The 21,523-nt window shown below is 31.1% G+C and overlaps 3 protein-coding genes across 4 annotated transcripts in view; 1 reads left to right on the forward strand and 2 right to left on the reverse strand.

Moving 5' to 3' along the window:
• Nucleotides 1-1,177: 1,177 nt before the first annotated feature.
• LOC130678125 (suppressor of lurcher protein 1) overlaps nt 1,178-21,523 on the forward strand; it is a 473,368-nt gene continuing 453,022 nt past the window's right edge. Inside the window, exon 1 of the mRNA XM_057485109.1 lies at nt 1,178-2,017. Coding sequence (XP_057341092.1) covers nt 2,015-2,017 — 3 coding nt within the window. The 5' untranslated portion in view covers nt 1,178-2,014. The remainder of the gene's footprint in view (nt 2,018-21,523) is intronic.
• Nucleotides 4,964-11,530, reverse strand: LOC130678130 (uncharacterized). Its single transcript, XM_057485115.1, has one exon. It carries the CDS (start codon nt 11,140-11,142, stop codon nt 9,808-9,810), a length of 1,335 nt encoding a protein of 444 aa, XP_057341098.1. The 5' UTR covers nt 11,143-11,530; the 3' UTR covers nt 4,964-9,807.
• LOC130678128 (uncharacterized) lies at nt 12,989-15,005 on the reverse strand. 2 transcript variants are annotated; one of them, XM_057485113.1, is made up of 2 exons: nt 13,561-15,005; nt 12,989-13,488 (listed from the first exon to the last, which is right to left on the reverse strand). In XM_057485113.1, the coding sequence occupies exon 1, from the start codon at nt 14,909-14,911 to the stop codon at nt 13,568-13,570; it is 1,344 nt and encodes a 447-aa protein (XP_057341096.1). In that variant the 5' UTR covers nt 14,912-15,005; the 3' UTR covers nt 12,989-13,488; nt 13,561-13,567. The 2 variants fall into 2 exon arrangements, with proteins under 2 accessions (XP_057341096.1, XP_057341097.1); XM_057485114.1 differs by having other exon boundaries at nt 13,557-15,005.

Consider the following 21,523-nt stretch of genomic DNA (forward strand, 5'->3'; position numbering starts at 1 on the left):
ATGGCGCGTACGCCACAATGTCAGTTTGGCCGTCAGGCCCTTACTGTATTGTCGTATCCACATTGCTTCTGGCCGATAAACCTAGTCTAACGACATCTATATAGTTTTGATGGTATTACGAAAGTATACATTGATTGACACGCCAGAAATTATGGCGGGAAAAACTAGTAGCATCGTGCCCTTGGCATTGTAGTATGGGTCTCAGGGCCATGCTGTTTCGCCGTGCCTGCTATGCATACGTGTGAGCAATACAATACTATACAGCTCCAGTACTATACAGTATCGTAAATAACGCCATACTTCTGAGACTCGTTACAATACTGTCTTGGAATATTTCACATACTATTTTAGTATCTGTCTTGAGATCATACCAGCATGGTGTTGAACGCCATGCATTTCTTACCGTGTATGGTAATCTTTAATGACCTCGAATCTGAGATCGTCTTAGATCTATGATGATCTCAAAAGATTTCTGTTGATCTCAGTAGATCTTCGAAGATTTTATAGTAATATCAATGGGGATCTATTTAAATCTCTGTAGATCTACAAGTTATGAATATCAATTTTTCTTACTAAGGATACAGAGATCTTCGACGATTTCCGCGGATTTCTAAAAATTTTTGTAGATCTTTTGAAAAACAAACCTTGGCAACTATAAGATCTGCCTTTCCGTACGAAAAAATATATGTTCCGGAAAAATAGTATATATGCCGCTTATATCTTTAGTGTTGCGTATGCATGCTATTATGCTCATATATATTTTTGTATAGATGGATCTCCATAGATCTGCTAGAAGTAACGTAGATCTAATTTTTTCAAAAATTAGATCTACGTTACTTCTAGCAGAAGTAATTTTTTCAAAAATTAGATCTTCTGAGATCTATTGTAGATCAACGTTATTATTTATCTATTCTCACGATCTCGTGAAATTTTAACATACAACAAAATTTGAATATTTCACCCACTATTTAACTCGACCATAAAAAATTCTTTACTGCGCAATTTTTCTTTCATTCCACTTTTCCATATAAAATCTGTTAATTCAAAGCTATCATAAAAATATCCGAAAGCTCAACGGGGGTAGTAATAACCATTTATATAAGAGCGCAAGCGTTGAACCTCGTGGCGGCAACGAAACTCGTCCTTAGATTCTAGTATCGCGCGAGCTTTCATACGAACCGCGTGTACAGTTTTTATATTCAAAGTCTCGCATTTGATTTTCACAGCGTGAGATTTCGGTGAAAATAATAAATAAATAAACGAACATAAAATTGACCCATTCAAATTTATACATCGCAATTATTTTGCAAAAAAAAAAAAAATAAATAAGAAAAAAGCCACAATTTAAATTCATAAAATATTAAAAATAATTCAAGTGATCGCACATCAAAAGATTTTCTTGTTCATTTTTTATTTTAATCAGTGAAGTGCATTTTATTATTTTTTTTTTTTTATTTTGATCCTTCAAAATTGTGACAATTATTTTATTTTTTTCCTCCAGTGTTATAAATGTTAATGTGTTAAGTGCATATATTTATTTAATTTATTTCGTCTATATATTTGTATATTTATACATATTTTTTTTTCTAAATGAAAACGTGTCAATATCCCAAGAGTGCTTTAAATCTAACGAGTATCGTATAGTTAGTGGTTAGTGTTGGCCAGTGATTGCGGTTAAAATTTTAGTTTCAATAAATTGAAGCAAAAAAAAAAACAAAAAAAATTTTTTTTTTCATTTCATTGCAATTTATTTTTACATGAGTGAGTTCCAGTTTATCAAGTGAATTTAGTTCATAGTAATAATTAAGGATATAAAATTTTCATACCTTAAAATAATAACCCATTAGAATTTGAAAAAAAAAAAAAAAAAAAAAATCATTGTTATCTTTTTTTTTTTTGTTAAATATTGAGTGATAAAAAATGAATTGTCACGTGATAGTGTTGTGTTTCTCACTATCTGGATATAGAGGATCAATGTCAGGCCAGACGGCATGAAGAAAAATTTTTTAACGTAATGGTAAGACTTTGTACCTTTTTTACCCTCATTAATTTTAATATTTTTTATTTGATCCCAACTTATACGATTTGTGATAAAAAATTTTTCATCCTTAGCTTGATGCTGTTAACCCTTAAGTAGAAAGTTTTAAGACTGTTTTACGATCTTCGAGAGTTCTTAATCTTCATTTATTAATTTATACAAACTTTTGACATTTAAATACAAAAAGAAGGTATTCTTAATGTACGATCCATTAAATTGGCTAAGAAGGGTGGTTTAATCGTTACTCGGTACTTTTACTAATCTCAGTATAATTATTTAATAGCTTACGACGAGGATATAATTTAAAAATTTAAAGGGGTTGTACTGTTACCTTAAGAAAAAGTAATGGGGCTATTATTGACGGGTCTTATGTTAGTATTTTTTTTTTATTGTCCCTTAGGAATACTTATACTCACTGTTAAAGAAACAATTTAGATATACAGAGACCTAGATCCCACATTTCCTATAGATTTAGTCAGACCTAATTTTTTTTATTACTGAGATCTATTTAGAATTTTCAAGATCTAAGCGGATGGAAACTAAAAAAAAGGAGTTATCAGAGTATAAAAATTCCTAATTTTGATTTTGATAAGGGTTGATTTCAAAGTCTCATAGAAAAACAAGTTTAGATTCAAGGAGATCTAGATCTAGATCTAGAAAGCAGCTATTGAGATCGCGGTAAATTTAAAATTTGTGATAAAAATATTTCTGTAGATTTTATTACGGCTAAGATTTAAATAATTTTTTACGAGTAATCACAAAAAAATGTAATTTGGATCTATGTAGATCTTAAAAATTAATCTAGTTCACTGTCATATTCATGTAGATCGATTTAGATCTACTTTGATCTGTGTTGATCTATATTAATTTACGTAGACCTGTATTGATAGATTTTGATCAACGAAGATCTATGTTGATCTATGCAGACACAAATGAATCTACAGATCGATATAGATCTATCTAGATCTACGTAAATGTATATTGATCTCTGTAGATCTTCATATACCCAGATACGTATAGGTCCGCGTCAGTCAACATAGATCTATATAGCATTGTTGTGATCTATATATGAGTTCATTAGATCTACTTTTTTTAATAAATTGATTAAGATCAATATTGATCTACATCTATTTATATTTACATTAGATCGATATAGATCTAATTAGACCTACGTAAATTTATGCTGATTTCGGTAGATCTATATCGATCCATATCAATCTACGTAAATTCACTTAGATTAAAATAGATCTGCGTGAGTCAATATCGATCAATATAGATCTACGTAAATTTATGTTGACCTGTTCAGATCTTCATAGATCCATATTGACGCACGAAAATTTCTATTGATCTAGAAAGATCTCTAATGATCTATGTATGACCTTATTATATTTATCTCCCAAAGGAAAATTGATTTAGATCAATGTAGATCCACGTCATTAAGATTTTGTCATTATTACGTCAATGTAGATTTACGAAGATCTATATTGATCTACCTATAAAATTCTTGTAGATTCAAGTAAATCAATTGATCTAAAAAATATAACAAATTAGATCTATAACGATCTAAACTATTTCTCCGGTTTATCACTTTATCAAAATCTCAAAATTAGTTCATTCAATTACAACTTCAAAACATGATTACCTAAGTACTCAACTAACTCAAATTTCATTAAGTATTCGTTCAAAAATTTTAAAGAAATATTCTACAGTAGGTGATTGTTCTAAAATTGCATTAAAACAAGTTCAGTATGACCTCTACCGTAGCGTACGTGCTCAAGTAATAGTTTTAGCTAACGCATGTAGACTTTTTACGAGCATCATTTAGAAAAGTAACTTGTTCACAAAACATGGCACAAATAAGCTTACAAGGTCGTCCATTACAAAGTTGTTCTACATAATCCCGGTAGAACGTCCTCAGTAAACAAAGTCTAATTGTCTAAACACTCTTTTTATAACTGCAATGAGTATTAACGATAACATCACAATAATTGTCTCGCTCATGACTATAGATCATGTTGAACGATACCATCAAGGCAATTGCTGGATAAGTGTAGCTGTTGATGAGATTGAAAATCGATAGGACGACAGCTGAGAGATTTACTATGGTTATTCATCAACACACATGACGTTAGCAGAAGCAGAGCAATTGTCTCGATGACAGAAAACATTACAGTATTTACTTAATGGTTATAGTGCTGTCATTGAGCATTTCTACCACCTGGTCATTCCACTCATTGGAATCAAATATCTTTCTGCGAATGCGAATTTCCAATAAATCGCAGCTTCTCTTACTTGCTAAACAGTTTTTCGTCAGTTCAGAATGTTTTTATTGTGTAACCGATCTTACCGTACCCCGTTCGGCGTATCTAGAAATTTACAGGCCATAAGGGAATGGGTTGCGTACTGAAGGAATTACTCTTTGAGACTTATGAGGAATAAACTATCGATTAGCCCCCCCCCCCCCCCCCAGAATATAAAAGCTTATTATTGGTCGACAAAAGAGTCTCTTTTACAAATCCTCAAAAGAACAAACCATAGAATATGATCATCAATGTAGGCGAGGAATGATGATTCGTATAGTGATCTAAGGATGAGGTAATTAGTCGATAAAACTATAGGCGTAATGACTCGTCTCACAAATTTTCCTATTTGCCTCTGCCTGAATTCAGGTGTCCATCTTCGTCCACAGATGGAAGAACTTTCCCCACAGTTCGAAACCACTGACTTCGAAAAGACGTCTGCTTTTCGGATAGTACCTCAGTAAAAAGAGGACAATATTATGCCTAAAGAACAAAATCTAATACTAAGGTACCGGTGGGTAATAAGGTCTAGCTAAGGAAGATTTTGAATAGAATCGAAAATATTGCATTTAATTATCGAAATGTATCATTAATCTTTATTTCAATACATTAGCCATAAAATATAACGAAGTATTGGTAATTTTTACCATAAACAAACAAAAAATTGAACTTTTACAAAAACCATACGAATAGGCCTTATTTTACTACGAGTAATAAGGCCTACGGATTAAACAATCTGGAATAACTGAACTATACTTAATAAAATTGGTATTAAAGATAAATCATCACTTAAATTTAGCAACAATGCTTTTCAAGAGTCAGAAGACTAGATTGTTTTTTATAATTTCTTCTGCACTAGGACAGTATATGACAGATGATGAAATATAGAAGACAGGGAACGTAGTATCGGGACTCTATAAACTTGTCATAACATTTCTATGCAAGACCCTTCTACTAGAGTAGCTTTTAGCGGAGGCGATTATTTTAAATATCATTTCTGTCACTTGGGCCTTAATATCCGACGGGCCTTATTACTCGCGGGTACGTTATTTGTCGCTCTATAACATTTGATGAAAAGAACAAACTAACTCTTTTAACACTTAAAGGCTAGATGGGGTCTAGAAGACTCGTGAGCATCATCCTACCTGAGACATCCTTGAACACGTATTTAATCTTCAAGGATCAATGATCGCAAATGAATATCATTAAAGTTTCAAACAAACCCCCAAGGAAATTATAATCAACCGCGTGTTTGTCAAGTGTTGTGTAATTATGGTGCTTGAAATCCTCCATTACGATGATGACATCTCGTTTGCAGAAGCAGCACTCAGTTGACCACTTGGATTCTCTTCCAGACCCCATTCGCAGCACGATCTCGTCGTACATGACAATCTCTTTGTCAAAGAGTTCTGACAGTAGTTTCCAGCGTAAACTCCCACTGGGACCACTGTTGGTGGTAATAGCTTCGCAAAGAAAATAAATTCAGTTGTTGGCCGTATTATCGTCACATTCACTATTGTTGCTATTGCTCTTGCTAGCGATAACAATGAGTTGGACAAACCCATGGAATCGTAAGTGCAATTGGTTTTAGATGTTTGTTTGTTACCTCTTGTTATATGCTCAATTAATGCGATATCACACTGTCACAGAGATCAAGAAGATCATTTTCTTTGTGCGCATGGAAATTATTATTACATAGGTATCTAATTGGTGATTCTGATGAGATACTTATTTTACCAGGTATCTTTACGAAGTACGAGATGATAACAAGTAAAATTAATTTCTTTGCTTCCAATCTTCGACGTGATCGATTAATATGTTACTAGTCAGAAAATTTAGCTTAATAATCGATCAAATATAAGTAATTAATTTTGTAATTTGATTCCACTCGTTAGTCAAAATTCATGACGAGACTATTAATATTGTAATAGATTGTAAAGTAAATCGTTACGTCAAAGCTGAAAGCTGTGATAAATTTATATTACCTATGAGCTACGATAATATTACATATAGACAGGATTAAGTGTTTTCTAAAAATGAATTTGTGAAATTTATATGTAAGGTAAGAGCCCCTTACCCGCTTAGTACCATTAGTCGCTCACTTTAACTGTTTAAGGCGATTTTTTATAATTATTATAAATAAAACTAAAAATGTTATTGATAAATAATTATTTGTGAATCTAAATATACTAAAATATGATGTATCAAATTGTTTAATAATAGATTATAAATTTAAATTAAATGACTGTTTTCAAAATCGTGCTCAGCCGAGCATTTTTTACTTTAACGTTCATTCGTTAGATTAAATTTAGGCTACGTCAAATTTTTTAAGAATTGTTATAACTATATCTTATTAAATCCATTTTTAAAATTCATGAAATTTTATATTATGAAAGAATAAAGTAGTATAATTTATAAATTATTTGTCCAAATCAATAAACTTATTATAGTTTAATTGATATTGTCTTTGTGCGACTATAGGGCCATGTGTTGATCGAGTAATGGTACATCACAACTTTTAGTGAGCGACTATGGGTACACTCAAGGAGCTTATTTAAAAAATTAATAATAATTAATTATCAACATTATTCTTCAAACTTAAATTTTATTCTAATACTCGAAACTTCAAAAAATAACTATAAAAAAAACATACGGTTTTTCATTTTATTTTTTAATTTATATTGAGTGATTTAACCTCACTCTATTGAAAAGTGAGCGGATATAGGGGCTTTTACCCTATCTAAAGATTGGAACGTTTTCGAGGAGTGAAAATAAAAAGTAAAGAATCTACTGGATCTAGATTTTGGAAATGTTTCGTATAAGTGCTAGTATGTCAACCGTAAATTGCAACCGGCCCTAACTACCCCTCAAGTCACTTTCAGTAAAATTACATGAATTTTTTTCATTTACGTTGAGTGAAAAACGCTCCGATCTTCAGGTACATACATTTTTATTGATTTGGGCTGTTCTAAAATAGCGGACCTATTTCACTGACATTCACAGTGAATATTCTGTTAGTATTAACATTGAATTTCACTGATGCGATCAGTGATTTATTTTCACTGAGGCCATCAGTGAATTTCACGGAAATAAACAGTGGCTTTTACTGATTCAATTAGTGATAAAATTATTCACCGAAAAACATTTTAACACCGGTAAAGAATATTTACACCGGCAGCGGTGTTATTTTAACACCTACACCGCCTGGATTTACCCCGTTTTTTTTACAGTGTACCAACTAAAAACATGAAAATATAATTCGATTTAAATCTTCCAATTTTATTGTTTTTGTTGATAAAACTTTTATCTTATCCCATCAAATAATAATATTTTGTATTTCCTTATCATAGTATGTCAACAGTAGAATTTTCTTTAAACTCGCGCATCGACAACATATATTTAGCCCAGAGTAGATTTTTTCCCTGGTGTCAAGTGTTACAGACGTGGAAAACATTACAAAAAAATATATCGATACATATATATAAATGAAAAAAAAAAAACAATAACACGTTAAAATAAAAAAATAATCATATGAAAACAATAGAGAGTATTGTCATTTTGAAATAAGTCGTTTAAGAAAAAAAAGCGGAAAAATAAAAATACGACCGGAAAATATAAACATGAGTGCATGAAAGTAGAGACAAAAGAGTTTGTAAGCTTTATTAGAACAGAAAACAATATTTTTACAAGGAAAAATGCCAACTGTTGGTGGAAAAAACGAGGTTTTGTTTCTTTAATAAAATAAAAATTTTTTTGGGAACTTGATCACAATTTTATTAATTCAAAGATATTATGGAGTATAAGATTTTTTGATATTCTCAATACATTTGCAACATCATATATAACATACATTATAAAGACAAGGGGCAAAATGGACCACCGCAAAATTTCTTTTAAGCTGTGGCAAGGGGCAACATGACCCGCATGAAAAAACTTTATATGTGAAAAACTATACTTTAAAATATATGAATATTATAATGTGATATATTGCACAATATATAAAATCATATTTATATTTTTGCCGTATTAATAAAAAAATATATTGCTACAATATATTAATTATATATTTATCAATATAACTTTTGTTATGTATGTTTAGCATATATATCTTGGTATATTTTATTATATATTGATATATTGTATTGAAAGTAGTATATTTATTAATATACAATATGATGTATATTTTTTATATAAGTTTTCCAGTATATTGCAAAATATATGGTACTATACATATTTTTCGTACTATGGTATGTTACATAATAAAAACCATGCATTTTAGTTTGTAATTTTCATTTCTATGCTATTGGGCAGCTTCTCAAAAAATATAGGTATATAAAGACTATAATTTTCAATATCCCTGATTAAACAAAATGATTAAAAATGATTTAAAATGATTTGTTTTTTAATCATTTTAAATACTTTTTAATCCTTCAAATCATTTCTAATCCTGTCTCTTATGGACATTTAACGTGTGAAATCATTTTTAATCATTTTGTTTAATCAGGGATATCGAGAAAAATATAATTTAATATATATTGGAAAAATATAACTTCAATATACCGCAAACCATAGATTTAAACATATTAGTTCTTCCATCTATGATCAATTATATACAGACAATATATCACTAATTATATGAGTCAAAATATATATAAATTTTATTATATTATACTTTATAAATTACATATATACCATCCATATATGACAAAAATATATTGAGCATTATATGAGATAATATATATAGAGAAATATAAAATATTATATAGAAAGAAATATATTATTAAAAATATATAATCCAATATATGTAAAAAACATATATTCATAAATATATATATTTTTGCTTCCATATATTTATCACATATTTACCATGTATATTTTTATAAATTTTTAACACTATACAGTTTTTCCATGCGGGGAACAATGACACTGTGAGCTATAAAATCCGAACTGTTATCTAAATTATACAATAAATTTCTTTTCACTGAAATTAAAGTTCTCGCCATGGACATAAACTCATTTTATCTCAATATCAGAGTTTGCAATATGGAATAAGTAAATTATTATAAAAGTTATTTAACTTTCATTGAGAATTACTCGCAGACATGCAAGAGATTTTATGAATATATCGTGTTGCAAATGTCATAAGAGCTTATCAGTAGATTTAGATCAGAAAGATAAGACTGAAATTGTATGAAGCCATACAAAATATCTACAATGTTTTTAATTTTACTTGAAAAAACTCCGTTACATTTTTTTCACAATTTTACCTCATCATTTTTCAGTTTACAATAAAATAATTCAAATAAGAAACACTTGGAAAAAATTCTAAAATGGCCGCACTGTCCAGGCTGGTCAACTTGCCCCTTTTTCTACAAACAGTTACTAAGCATTTTTTTTTACTAAAAAAATTTCTTGTCTTAAAAAACGGCGTCTCATTTTGCCCCTTAGTGAAACATGAACAGAATAAAACTAAACTTGTACTTGGTCAGGCAAAAGTTGGAAAATTTCAAAAATGTTTTCCGTAAATTTTTCTCGGTACAAATGATTATTTTGAAATTGCATCGAAACAAGTTCAGTTCGAGCTGTTCCATAAAGAACGTGCTCGAGTAGTTGAGGTGAACGTGCAAAGTATTTTTCACAAGCATCATCATCTAAAAGCGTGACCTGCTGGTTAAATATTATATAAATGAGTCCCCAAGGTCGTGCATCTTGGCAAGATTGTTTGAAGTCGTCCCATGGTAGAATTTTATCAACATCAAAACTCTCATTATATAAACACTGTTTCAAACAATTGTAATAATGTTGCACAAGAATATCAAAATATTTGTCACGAACGTTACGATTAGTGATCATGTAAAGTGACAGGATTAAATCCATAGCCGGATTTAGATAGCTGTAGTACTGAAAGTCAATCAATCGGCAATTGATAGGTTTACCTAGTTCATTTGTCAGAAACATGAAGTTAGCTGACCAAACGTCTCGGTGACAAATTACATTACGGTATTTACGGGACGGTTCTAATGCTGTTAGAAGGCATTCCCACCATCTAGTGATTTTACTCATTGTAATCTCTTTCTGATTGTCTGTAAGGCAATCAATGGCGTTGACCAAACAGTCAATTCCCATTAGCGAGGATTTCTGATAGAGCATTGATCTTTCATTGTTACTAAAAAGTCCTTCTCGGAGTTGATCTGGCCAAATATCACGCAGTGTTTTACCTTGAACACGTAGTCGCTCTTCAAGAATAAACGATCGTGAGTGAAATCGTGCGAAGCTTTCGAAAAGACATTCAAGGACCTCGTAATCAAATGCCACGTATTTGTCGAGTGTTGTGTAATTTTGGTGCTTGAGGTCCTCCATCACGATGATGACATCTCGTTTGCAGAGGTAACAATCAGGTGACCACTTGGCTTCAAAACCGCTACCCATTCTCGGGATAATCTCATCATACATAACAATCTCTTTGTTGAATAGCCCTGTTCGTTGCGTAAACTCACGTTGTGGTCCTTTAGGTGGAGGTGTTTTTGCAAAAAAATATAATATCGTTGAATCAGACGAACTGTTATCATTTTGATTGGCGTTATTATTGTTCACTGTGACGATCAATTGATAATACGAACCCATGAATCCACAAGTGCTTGTTATTGGCTCAAGTCGCCAATTGATCACCGAGTCACCTGATCCACCTGTTTTACGTGAAATTATTTTAGCTATATCACTGTCATCTAGCAGATTGGGGTCTTGATCAACAGACGGTCTTGGATCGGTGCCATTATTGGAATCCGTAACAATACGCTCGCTCATTGTTTCCCAAAACAGTTATTTCATTGTTTGCTTACTTCGATTGATTTATATTTATATTTATATACAATGCAATGTCAGTGCTTACCACCAATTGAGAGTAAATTTATCACAACACTTGATTCGACTAATCATTTCTATCACTTGTATCAACCACGGTCTCAACAACTAGGCTACTGACAATACGATTGTTTAACGCCTCAGTCACGAAGCCGACTGACAAATCAAAGAGCCCACTCAATTTATGTTTAATCATCTCAGTAGCCGTGTAGTCGTTTTGATCCCCTCTTCACGTTCATAGCCGGTCTCGGTGCAATGATAAATAATTGAGATGACAGTAGTGGGGATCGGTATGAATAAATAGCCTTGTAAGCGATAGTTGCTGTATTGCTGGTTATTGGAGAGTGTAATTGAAGAGCTTGGGAAAAAGTAAGCAAACCCTCGAGATCATAATAGGAATGAAAAAAAAAAAGATGTCTTCAAAGAGTTTTCTACTTTTACTTTTTCATTCCTTACTGTTCTGTCTTTGTTGAGATTACTGAGTTGTATAAATTAAGAACCAGAAGTAAGATAGCAGAAAAAAGCGGGTGTATATAGTTACTCATCACTCTCAAATTATTCACTTTGACTTTGACTTTTTATGCTCTCTTGAAATTCTTCAAAGGCTAAGTAAACTAATGAGCATTAAGTAAACGGGATTAAATAAAATGAAGTTAAAATTAAGACAGTGATACGTTCAGTTAAATCACTTTTGAGACTGTGGTATGTTCCAACGGCATTTTGAAACAGGTAATTTAGAAAAAGTAAAATATGGAAATTTACTAGGCGGTCGATTCTTAAACTTGTTGCTGTTTACGAATGGAGCTCTATGGGCATAGAAAATTACAGACATGCGTTTCTGAGCTAAAGAAATCTGGTTTAGTTTTCAGTTTTGAAGTTATTTACTGTTTAGATTTTATAAGGGATTCGGGTGAAAAACAGTGTGTCCGGGGTAAAATGGGATACGCACAGAAAATCTAACGATTATTTTTTATTTATAAATTTCCGATCGATTCTTCATACCATTGTCTAAAATTTTCATACAGGAATTCCTATGGGTTCCTGTAAATTCCTATGATGTGTACAGCCAAATTTCCATAAATTCCTATAGAATTCCATGGGTTTCTATCTAAAGTAATAGACATAGGAAGAATAAGACTAGGTTGGTTGAAACTGTGCAGTAGGCATGAGTTCTTTTTGGCATGTATTACATATAAAATCTTACGATTGAATTGTGATAAAATATTGCGGAAGAATTTCTATATCTTGAGTACCGTGCATGCGCGTGCACATCGTCAAATAGATTGTCCTGTATCAACCAACCTGTCGTACATATACTTATGAACATTCATTTTAACTGTCTGCTATCCGAGTATGGAATGATCTGCCCTCATCTATTGTGTCAATTACAACTTGTAAAGAATTCAGATCAGAGTGTTATAATTATTTTCTACAGAAAGACGTAAAATTACGTCCATATATCACGTAAATTAGGTCCACTTAGATCATTATCATACTATTGATCAAATATGTATTTATGTACTATTATTATATAATTGGAGTCGACCGACCTAACTACCTAACTATCTAATTTATTAACTTAATTAATTCAATTCATTTAATTTACTAAATTTGTTTTACTTATTGTATGTTTATATGTAAATATTATTATTGTACTATACTTTGTAATACTTTTGTATATTGTGGCCCTTAGGGAATCTCGATTCCAGGGTCGAAAAAATATTAATAATAATAATAATAAAACAACCATAAAATTTACAATAATGTTTTTATTAAAATAAAAATCTTACATGTTAAATAAAAACTAACTTGCTGACATAAAGTTTGAGTATATTTGTAATATGACTGATAAAATGTGAAAGTTATTAAAATGAAACCAGTTAATTTCACTTTTCACAGTTTTTATTGAATAAAAAAAAATCCATGCATTTATTTCCTCTATTGAAAGTGTATATAAAATTGACTTGTAAAATAATTGCTGTTTTTTATTGATCTCGAACGCTGCAAATTATCGATGTGTAAAATATAAAAATATTAAAGTTAAATTGGAATGGATGGAATCCTTTGATTTGAATGAGCAGTCGAAATAATCTGATTTCAATTCAATAACAATTGAAATTATTTTCATACAATGCAATAAATAGTCTTTTTGTTCGAACTCAATTTAAATTAAAAATTTTTTATTAAAATTATCGTAAAATTTTTTTTTTAAGGTAAAAAGTAAAACTATAATTTTTGTTCAAATCGCTACGAAGAAATGTGATCAAGCATACAAATATAGTACTGCAACTGTAAAAAAAATTTTTTTTAATTATCAAAATATTTATAACGTTACTTAATAATAGCCTTAGACTTACTAACCGTCCAACTAAACCGTTACTTGGTCAGAAAATTGTTCGAGAACTTCGAAAATATTTTCCGTGAATCTCTCTCGGTACAACTGATTGGTTTTAAACTGCATTGAGACAAGTTCAGTCCGTCCACTGCCGAGCGAAATGTTTTCAAGTAGCTCAGGAGAACGTACGTAGTATTTTTCACGAACATGGTCGTCTAGAAGCGTAAGCTGTAAGTTGATCAAGGAGGTCATCAATCCCCAAGGTCGTGCATCTTCGCAAGATTGTCTGAATTCATTCCACGGTAAAATTTTTTTTATGTCAAAGCTTTCATTTTCTAAGCACTGTTTTACACAGTTGTAATAGTGTTGAATAAGTGTATCGGAGAAATTGTCACGTGTACTACGATTAGTGGTCATGTAGAATGATACCATTAGGTCCATAGCTGGATTGAGATAACCGTAAAATTGAAAATCAATCAGGCGGCACTTTTGAGGTTTGCCTTGACCATCCATCAGAAACATGACATTGGCTGTCCAAACGTCTTGATGAGCTATGACGTTGCGGTATTTAGATGATGGCTTGAACGCTGCCACTAAACATTCAGACCACCTGGTAATTTTATTAATTATCATGTCTTTTTGATTGTCTGTGAGGCTATCAATGGCTTTAACCAAACAACAAATTCCCATAAGCGCTGATTTTTGATACAGCCTTGACTTTTCGTGGCTACTAAAAAGTCCATTATTGAGCTGATCAGGCCAAACATCCTGTAATGTTTTACCTTGGGCACGTAATTGCTCTTCAAAAATCAAGGATCTCGAATGAAATTTGGCGAAAGTTTCAAAGAGACTTGAAAGAATGTCGTAATCAAATATCACTTCTTTCCCGAGTGTTGTATAATTCTGATACTTAAGGTCTTCCATCACAATGATGACGTCTCGTTTGCAGAAATAGCACTCCGGGGACCAATTGGATCCTCTTTTACTACCAATCCTCGGTATCATATCGTCATACATAACAATCTCTTTGTTAAAAATTCCTATTTGCAACGCAACCTCACGTTGTGGCCCCGAAGCCGGCGGAGTTTTTGCAAAAAAATAGTATTCTGTATTTTTGGCGCCAATATCATTACTTTCACCATTGCTAGCATTACTTTTGCTGACTGTGACAATGAGTTGGTAGTACGATCCCAAGAATCCGTAAGAACTTGTGATTGGCTCGAGACGCCAGTTTGTTACCGATTGACCCGATACACCTGTTTTACGTTCAATTATTTTTGCGATATCATTGTCATCTAGTAGAGGGGCTTCTTGATCAAGAAATTTAGGTTTTACGTTGATATCATCATGATCATTCTCACTAATACTTTTATCCATTGTATCCAGAACGCACTGATGTCACTGTACACTTACTTAAGCTACTGCCTAGTTTTCTTATGCTCGACAAACTGCTAACCACCACGCAGTTAAAACGTGTTACTAGACTAAGCCGTATGTACAATAGTCATAAGTTGTTTATCAGTGTTAGCTATTAATTTTATCTTCAATGCCATAGCAGTATAATTTAGTGGTAGATCAAAACTATAAATTAAATACATCACAAAGAATCAAGTAGTGGGGTTATCTCTATTCAAACGATCCGTTGTGTACAAGATGTGAATCAGCGTGATAGAATAATTAGAAATCCTTGAAAATTAATTGAAAAATGCTAGTGTTGTACAGTGACTGAACACGACCCCCCCCCCCCCCCTAAGCCGCTATTTATTTTTGTGATTCTTGAACACTGGGTACAAGTTGTTTTGATCGACCTCGAACAAATTCATTATAATTTTGACAAAATTTAAAGATAAAAAATTTTTTTCAGGGCAGGACGGACCATTTCTAAAAAATGATGAAGTAAAAATTTTATTTTTTGTTTGAAATGACTCTGCATCCTTTAATTTCACTTGTATTGAATAAATCATTGATTATCTTTCAATATGTATGACAAAAAAATTTGTTGTCCTAAAAGGACATAGTATCTTTAATTAAGAGTATATTAAACAAACTTCTAATAGTGATCAGTATTAACGAAAAAATTTATTTTTGGCAGAAGGACCATCATCCTCGCATCCAAAATAATAATTTTGACAAGAAACAACTTTTATGTTCCGTGTATTTCATTCATAGATTTTATTGTTGTTGTTGTGTTAAATAAAAAAAATCATGAAGTATTCCATTTTACCCCAAATGCTATATTGTGTTCATAAATCGCTTATAAGCTCTGAATTACAGAAAAAAAAATTTTTTAACTAAAAAATACGTTCATTGAAGAGAAAATTTGTAAATTACATCAAACTCATAAATCTAGACTATGAAAAAAATTTTTTTTTTTCTAATTGCTCGGGAGGTCCGTCGAGCCCGGGTATCTTGTGGCACTTTGAAACTTGATAAATAAATCAAACTAATAAAAATATGACAATTACAAAAAAAAATTTTTTTTTTTGCAAATTTTTAAGTGAGTCCGTTGTTCCCCGGTCTCCCCTAATTATAGTGTGCTGACTATGTAAGAATGTTAATAATAGAAAGATAATAATAATGACAGAGAGCAAATTTACAATTTCTGATGAAAGAAAAATTTTCTTGAAACTTTATTTTCTTTAGTTTCACTTCTTTTCACTCATTGCTAGTTTTTTTTCTGTTATTTACTTTGATTAAGCCGTGCTACCAAAGAATGAGAAGCCAGATATAAAAAAAATAAGCGCGTAAAGTAACTCATCATTCTCGAATTATTCGCTTTGACCTCGACCTTCTATGCCTAACTATTAGTGTTCTTTTAGCACTTTTCAAAGGCTAAGTGAAGTAAAAAGTAATGAAAAAAACTAGTGAAAATGAAAATAGTAACACGCTAAAGTAAAAGAGAACTATGAAGACTATAGGGTATAGAGGGTCGCCTTTTTAAGACAGGTCGTTTATAAAAAATATAAAAATGTAACCGGAAAAAAGGGAACACGAGTGCATGGATGGAAAGACAAAAGAGTTTGCAACTTTCGTCAGAACAAAAAACTATAGTTTGAATATAAAAAATGTAAAAAGTTTTTTTTTAAAATATAAAGTAAGCATTAATATTCAACAAAACTAAAACACTTTCATTGATAAATTACCATATTATTGATTAAAAAAATTTTTCCAACAGTTTCATTGAAACCTACTTTCAAAATTTGATTTACGAGTTATAATCTTGTGGGCGATATTACTCCAAATTAAGAAGTCAATTGGTTAATTTATTTATTCACGATCAGTAGCAGATTCAACAGAAACGCCAAATATGAAATTTAGTATATATTGAATCGTTAAGTTAAGAAACTCCATGAGTCCGATTTTTGGCCAAATGGCCTTTTTATAGTTTTCGGGTTTTTTTATGTAATCCTATCTTATGTTAATAAAAGATCCCTAAAATCAGCATTTAACTACGAAATAAAAACGCAATAAAATTTCGTTTATTTCTTCTTTCGAAAAATATTGTTGGTTCAGTAAAAATAAATAGATAAATTATACAGTGAATCTGAACAATATCTTGTATTTGTATTGAAAAATTGTTCGGTTCAATTTTCTGTGTTGATTTTCAACAAATCTATTAATTCAACACAAGTCGTTTGTGTTAATTTACTTTAAAATATTGCTTATGTTAAATGATCATAAAATCTGGAATGTAACACATGTATTGTGTTATTCGAAAATTAACACAAAATTTATGTGGGGCTAAACACTCCCGCGACTCCCGCGCGTTTTCATTACTATCGTGGCGACATTGCTGGCAAGGAAACTTTGATTGAAATTGATTTTTAATTACATATTAGGGTGTCCGTTATTTCCCAAATCGATTTTTATTTACCAATCACCCCCTGAATCTTTAGTTTATGACCTAAAAAAAAATATCCAACACAAACAGGCTCTTAACTTTCACATTAAATCGTGCCGGAATCATTTTATATTTTCCATTTAAATAACATGGGATTTTTAGACTTTTGACTTTTAATTTTTTTTCTCAGAAACAAATAAGAGTAAAAATTTGATCGAAGCATATTCTGATAGGAAATTGAACGCTCTACAAAAAAGTTCTCTTATGAATTTTCGATAAAATAACTCCTTCAAAAGTTATTTAACGTTAAACTTGTGGTTATTGTCAATTCTATTTTGTAAGACAATAATTTATTATTAAAAACCTTCTCCCTCCCCCCCCCCCCCCCCCCCTCTGAGTATATATTGTCGCAATAAAAAACTTTCATATTATTAGAATAAATTCATATATATACACTGTATCGAAAGCAATATCTATGAACAAAACTAATGGATAGACAGAATCAAATGAAAAAGTAGTCATATCTTTTATGATAGGCCAATATAGCTAGTATCAGTTAGCAACAAGAGTCGTAGAATATGTAGATAGAATTTCAGTAGCATTGCTATTTCATTCTCTTCCTCCCTTCTATTTCTTTTTTTTTTAACTGTCTCACTTGCTTTCATTTTAACCTGCAATATACCTGAGAGCCGACATATATTCATATATGACGTCCAGTTGGTGTATTTAATGTGCAAATGTGTAAATAGACATATGCATGTCTGTGTGTGTATGAGTAGATGTCTGTCAGTGTGTAAATATACAAACTCGAATTCATGTACATAGATATAGATATAGATATAGATATACATAGATAGAGACACAGACATAAACACAGAGAGACGATATAGATGACATAGACTGTGCACTTGGGCAACTAAATACCAGATGGCGTTAACGCGACCCGACATTACACTCCCTCTGTATTAAGGTCGACTTGCTCTAATCCCCTTGCATGATGTCAATTAACTCTTTCTCTTTACGCCACGAGAAGGAAAAAAGAAAAAAATTCTTTTTTACTCGGAAAAACACACCCTTAAGCTACAGAAGCATATGGAAATATTTGTAAAAAAACTAAATTGGATATAATTGAAAGGAAAAATATATAAAGTACTTTTTAATAACTGACTGATTAAGGAATATAATATGTCATACTTTGTAGAGGTTAAGTAAACTAATTTCAATAATCTGATTATATCTGGACAGATAACGTCGGATCTCGATAGATCTAATCAGATAGAGACAATTTAATAAAGATCTGGGAAGATTTGAATGAACAGATCTGAGCATGTTTGGTCAGTTCTTAACTTTTTTCCGGTCAGTGACCTGGTACTGCAAAATGAAGTTCAGCAGTATTGTTGTACTACCGGTAATTCGCTTGTCTAACTACCCGTATGAAAAAACAATATATGGTAAAAATATATGAAATCTTATATGTTTGCAACAAAAAAATATATGATATATTATATTGTATATTATAGAAAATCATATAGAGATTTTGGCCGATTTAATATAAAATTATATACAGTAGTAAATATATGTATTCCATATATGTAACTTATATGTTTTTTATATTAAGCTATGTATACATTGACATTTACCTTATAATATATTGTATTGATATATTTCCTTTTATATTCAAAAAATATAATATTTTTAGATGAAATGAAATATATGGTAGCATATAATTTATATTATATATGGCACCATATATTTTCTTTGTTATATTTAAGCATATATTTTATTCGGTGTATGTATATGTATATGGGTATATATATTCGCATCAAATTAACTAATTTTGAAAATTTTAACTGCAATTTAAAGAGTATATTAAAATTTAGATCTAATTTAATTGGAGGTGGTCATACGAATAAGAACCTCTTTTTTCCATACACAATATAAATATATGTTTTTATATATGATCAGAATATATTTTTCGTATATGATAGAAATATATATTTTTATGTATGATAAAAATATAGTTTTCGTTTATGACAAGAATATATATTTTCATATATGATAAACATAAATTTTTTGTATATGACTGACATATATATTTTATATATGCTAAACATATACGGACTCGTATATGATGAATATTATATTTTTTAATATAAAAAAAACTATATCAGAAAATATAGTTAAATTGGCCACATATTTTCTGATATTTATCATATATTTTTACATATATTTTGACCATCTATGTTATTTTCCCACGGGCATTCAGTACTTGGTCAGATGATTAATAAAAAATTAAACGAGATTGTAGGAGAAAAAATCTTGAATCGTAATTTGTAGTTTGTCCATTGAAATTAATGAACAAATAGAGATAAATATTTAAGTATCTAAGTTAAAAAAAAAGGAAAACATTTAAAAAAGGTTGAAGCAGAAGAGAGAGATCTATTGTACAACGTAGAAGGTCATCAGCTATTAATGGCACATGGAGCCAGAGAGCACAATCTACATACTTGAGTAGGTATACAGGAGGCTAGGAGCCCAACGGTGTTGGCATTAGCGTCGGCGTCGTTGTCCCGGAATGGCGCCCAAAATATACTCGCAATACTCCCTTTTATCTTTATACATTTTATTCTCATTCTATCTCAGGATGAATCTCTAGTCTTCAATTCTCAACATCCTAATCTACCTACAGTTATAACTATTACCATTTCTACGTAGCCGTTTTTCATTTCCCTCGAAAGGTGGTTCTCAAGATTTTTTTTTTATTGCTATTATACCTAACCCTTGTTCCTTTTTTTGTCACTTTTTACTCTGGCTCAATTTTAAGATTTTTTTTCGGGTAACGGTTGTCTTAAAATCACGGAATAGACGAAAAAAAAGTCATAAAAAATATTGTGAAAAAAAGGAAACATTAACGCTTTGTCACATTGTCAAGCATTGAATGTCCTGGATTTGACAAAAGTTATTGCAATAGTGTACTCACAGATGGTTGCATTCTACGACACATCTGAGGCCTGGCACTTTTATCTGGATTGGATGTGCACTGATGTTAGACAAATGAAAATGCCACTCCAATTCCCACTACAACCTCGGTGAAGCAATGTTTGTAGATTGAAAGTGCGTTCGAGATGCCGTCCAGAGCTTAAAAAAAAAAAAAAAACAAATACAAATAGTGAGAAATAAGGGGAGAGAAAGGGATGTTGGATGAATAGAAAGTTAAGATTTGTTTCACTTCTGTTTTATTTTAGATACTTTGGTGCTAGAATGCCATTTTTTAATGGATTTTCTTTTGTGAAAACGATAAACTACAGCTTCGATAATAATGAATGGCAAAAATTTATCAAAATATTTACGGAGTATTGATAATAAACTGCCCATAACTTTCGAAGCAAATACAGAGTAGATGGCTTTTGTCATATATTCATTCTTTACCGAGTTAATCTCGTGAAAAGAAGAATAGATCTGACATATGGCAAAATCTGGTCAGATGAAATTATGTATGCTAAATTTTTGACTTTCCGCTAAGAAAATTGGAAATTTTTAAAAATTCGGGAAGTCATTGGTTTCGGTCCGATTTTCGAAAACTGAATTTCTAATAGATCTTGACGTTTTGAGGTTCTGGGAAGCTATTCTGACTAATTTCAAGATGATGTCCGAGTGTATGTATGTACGTACGTAAATATTTGTAACTTTTGAACGGATGAACTGATTTTGATCGTTAAGGTGTCATTCGACACGGCTTGTCAATATCTAAAAGCTGTAAAAAATTGAGCTTGATCGGTAGGGCTCATTTAGAGATATTCAAAACATAAAATTTCTTCAAAAATGTTTTTTTTGGATAACTTGTAATGTGCTCGATGGATTGATTCCAAAATCAAAATCGTTTTATTCGTTCAAGAGAAACCGTTGTCGAAAGAAATGCTGAAAACGAATTTTTTCGAAAACAATGGCATGCAAGAGTATTTTCGGGCTCGAAAATTTATTCGCAACGATGTTTTCGAGCTCAAGGAGCTCGAAAATAGCGGGAAATTTTAAGGCTGGCCCGCTGGGTCAACTGATAGACCAATTTTTTTTCACATTATTGTTAAAATTTCTTCATTTATGTTAAGATCTGGCCGGATATGACTTATTTGATAAGATCTGACCATTTT

This window comes from Microplitis mediator, chromosome 1 (assembly GCF_029852145.1).
Source record: "Microplitis mediator isolate UGA2020A chromosome 1, iyMicMedi2.1, whole genome shotgun sequence".
In the NCBI taxonomy this organism is placed as follows: domain Eukaryota; kingdom Metazoa; phylum Arthropoda; class Insecta; order Hymenoptera; family Braconidae; genus Microplitis; species Microplitis mediator.

Coding starts and splice junctions, on each gene's coding strand:
- LOC130678130 (XM_057485115.1), bottom strand. CDS start 11,142: ATGAGCGAGCGTATTGTTACGGATTCCAATAATGGCACCGATCCAAGA.
- LOC130678128 (XM_057485113.1), bottom strand. CDS start 14,911: ATGGATAAAAGTATTAGTGAGAATGATCATGATGATATCAACGTAAAA.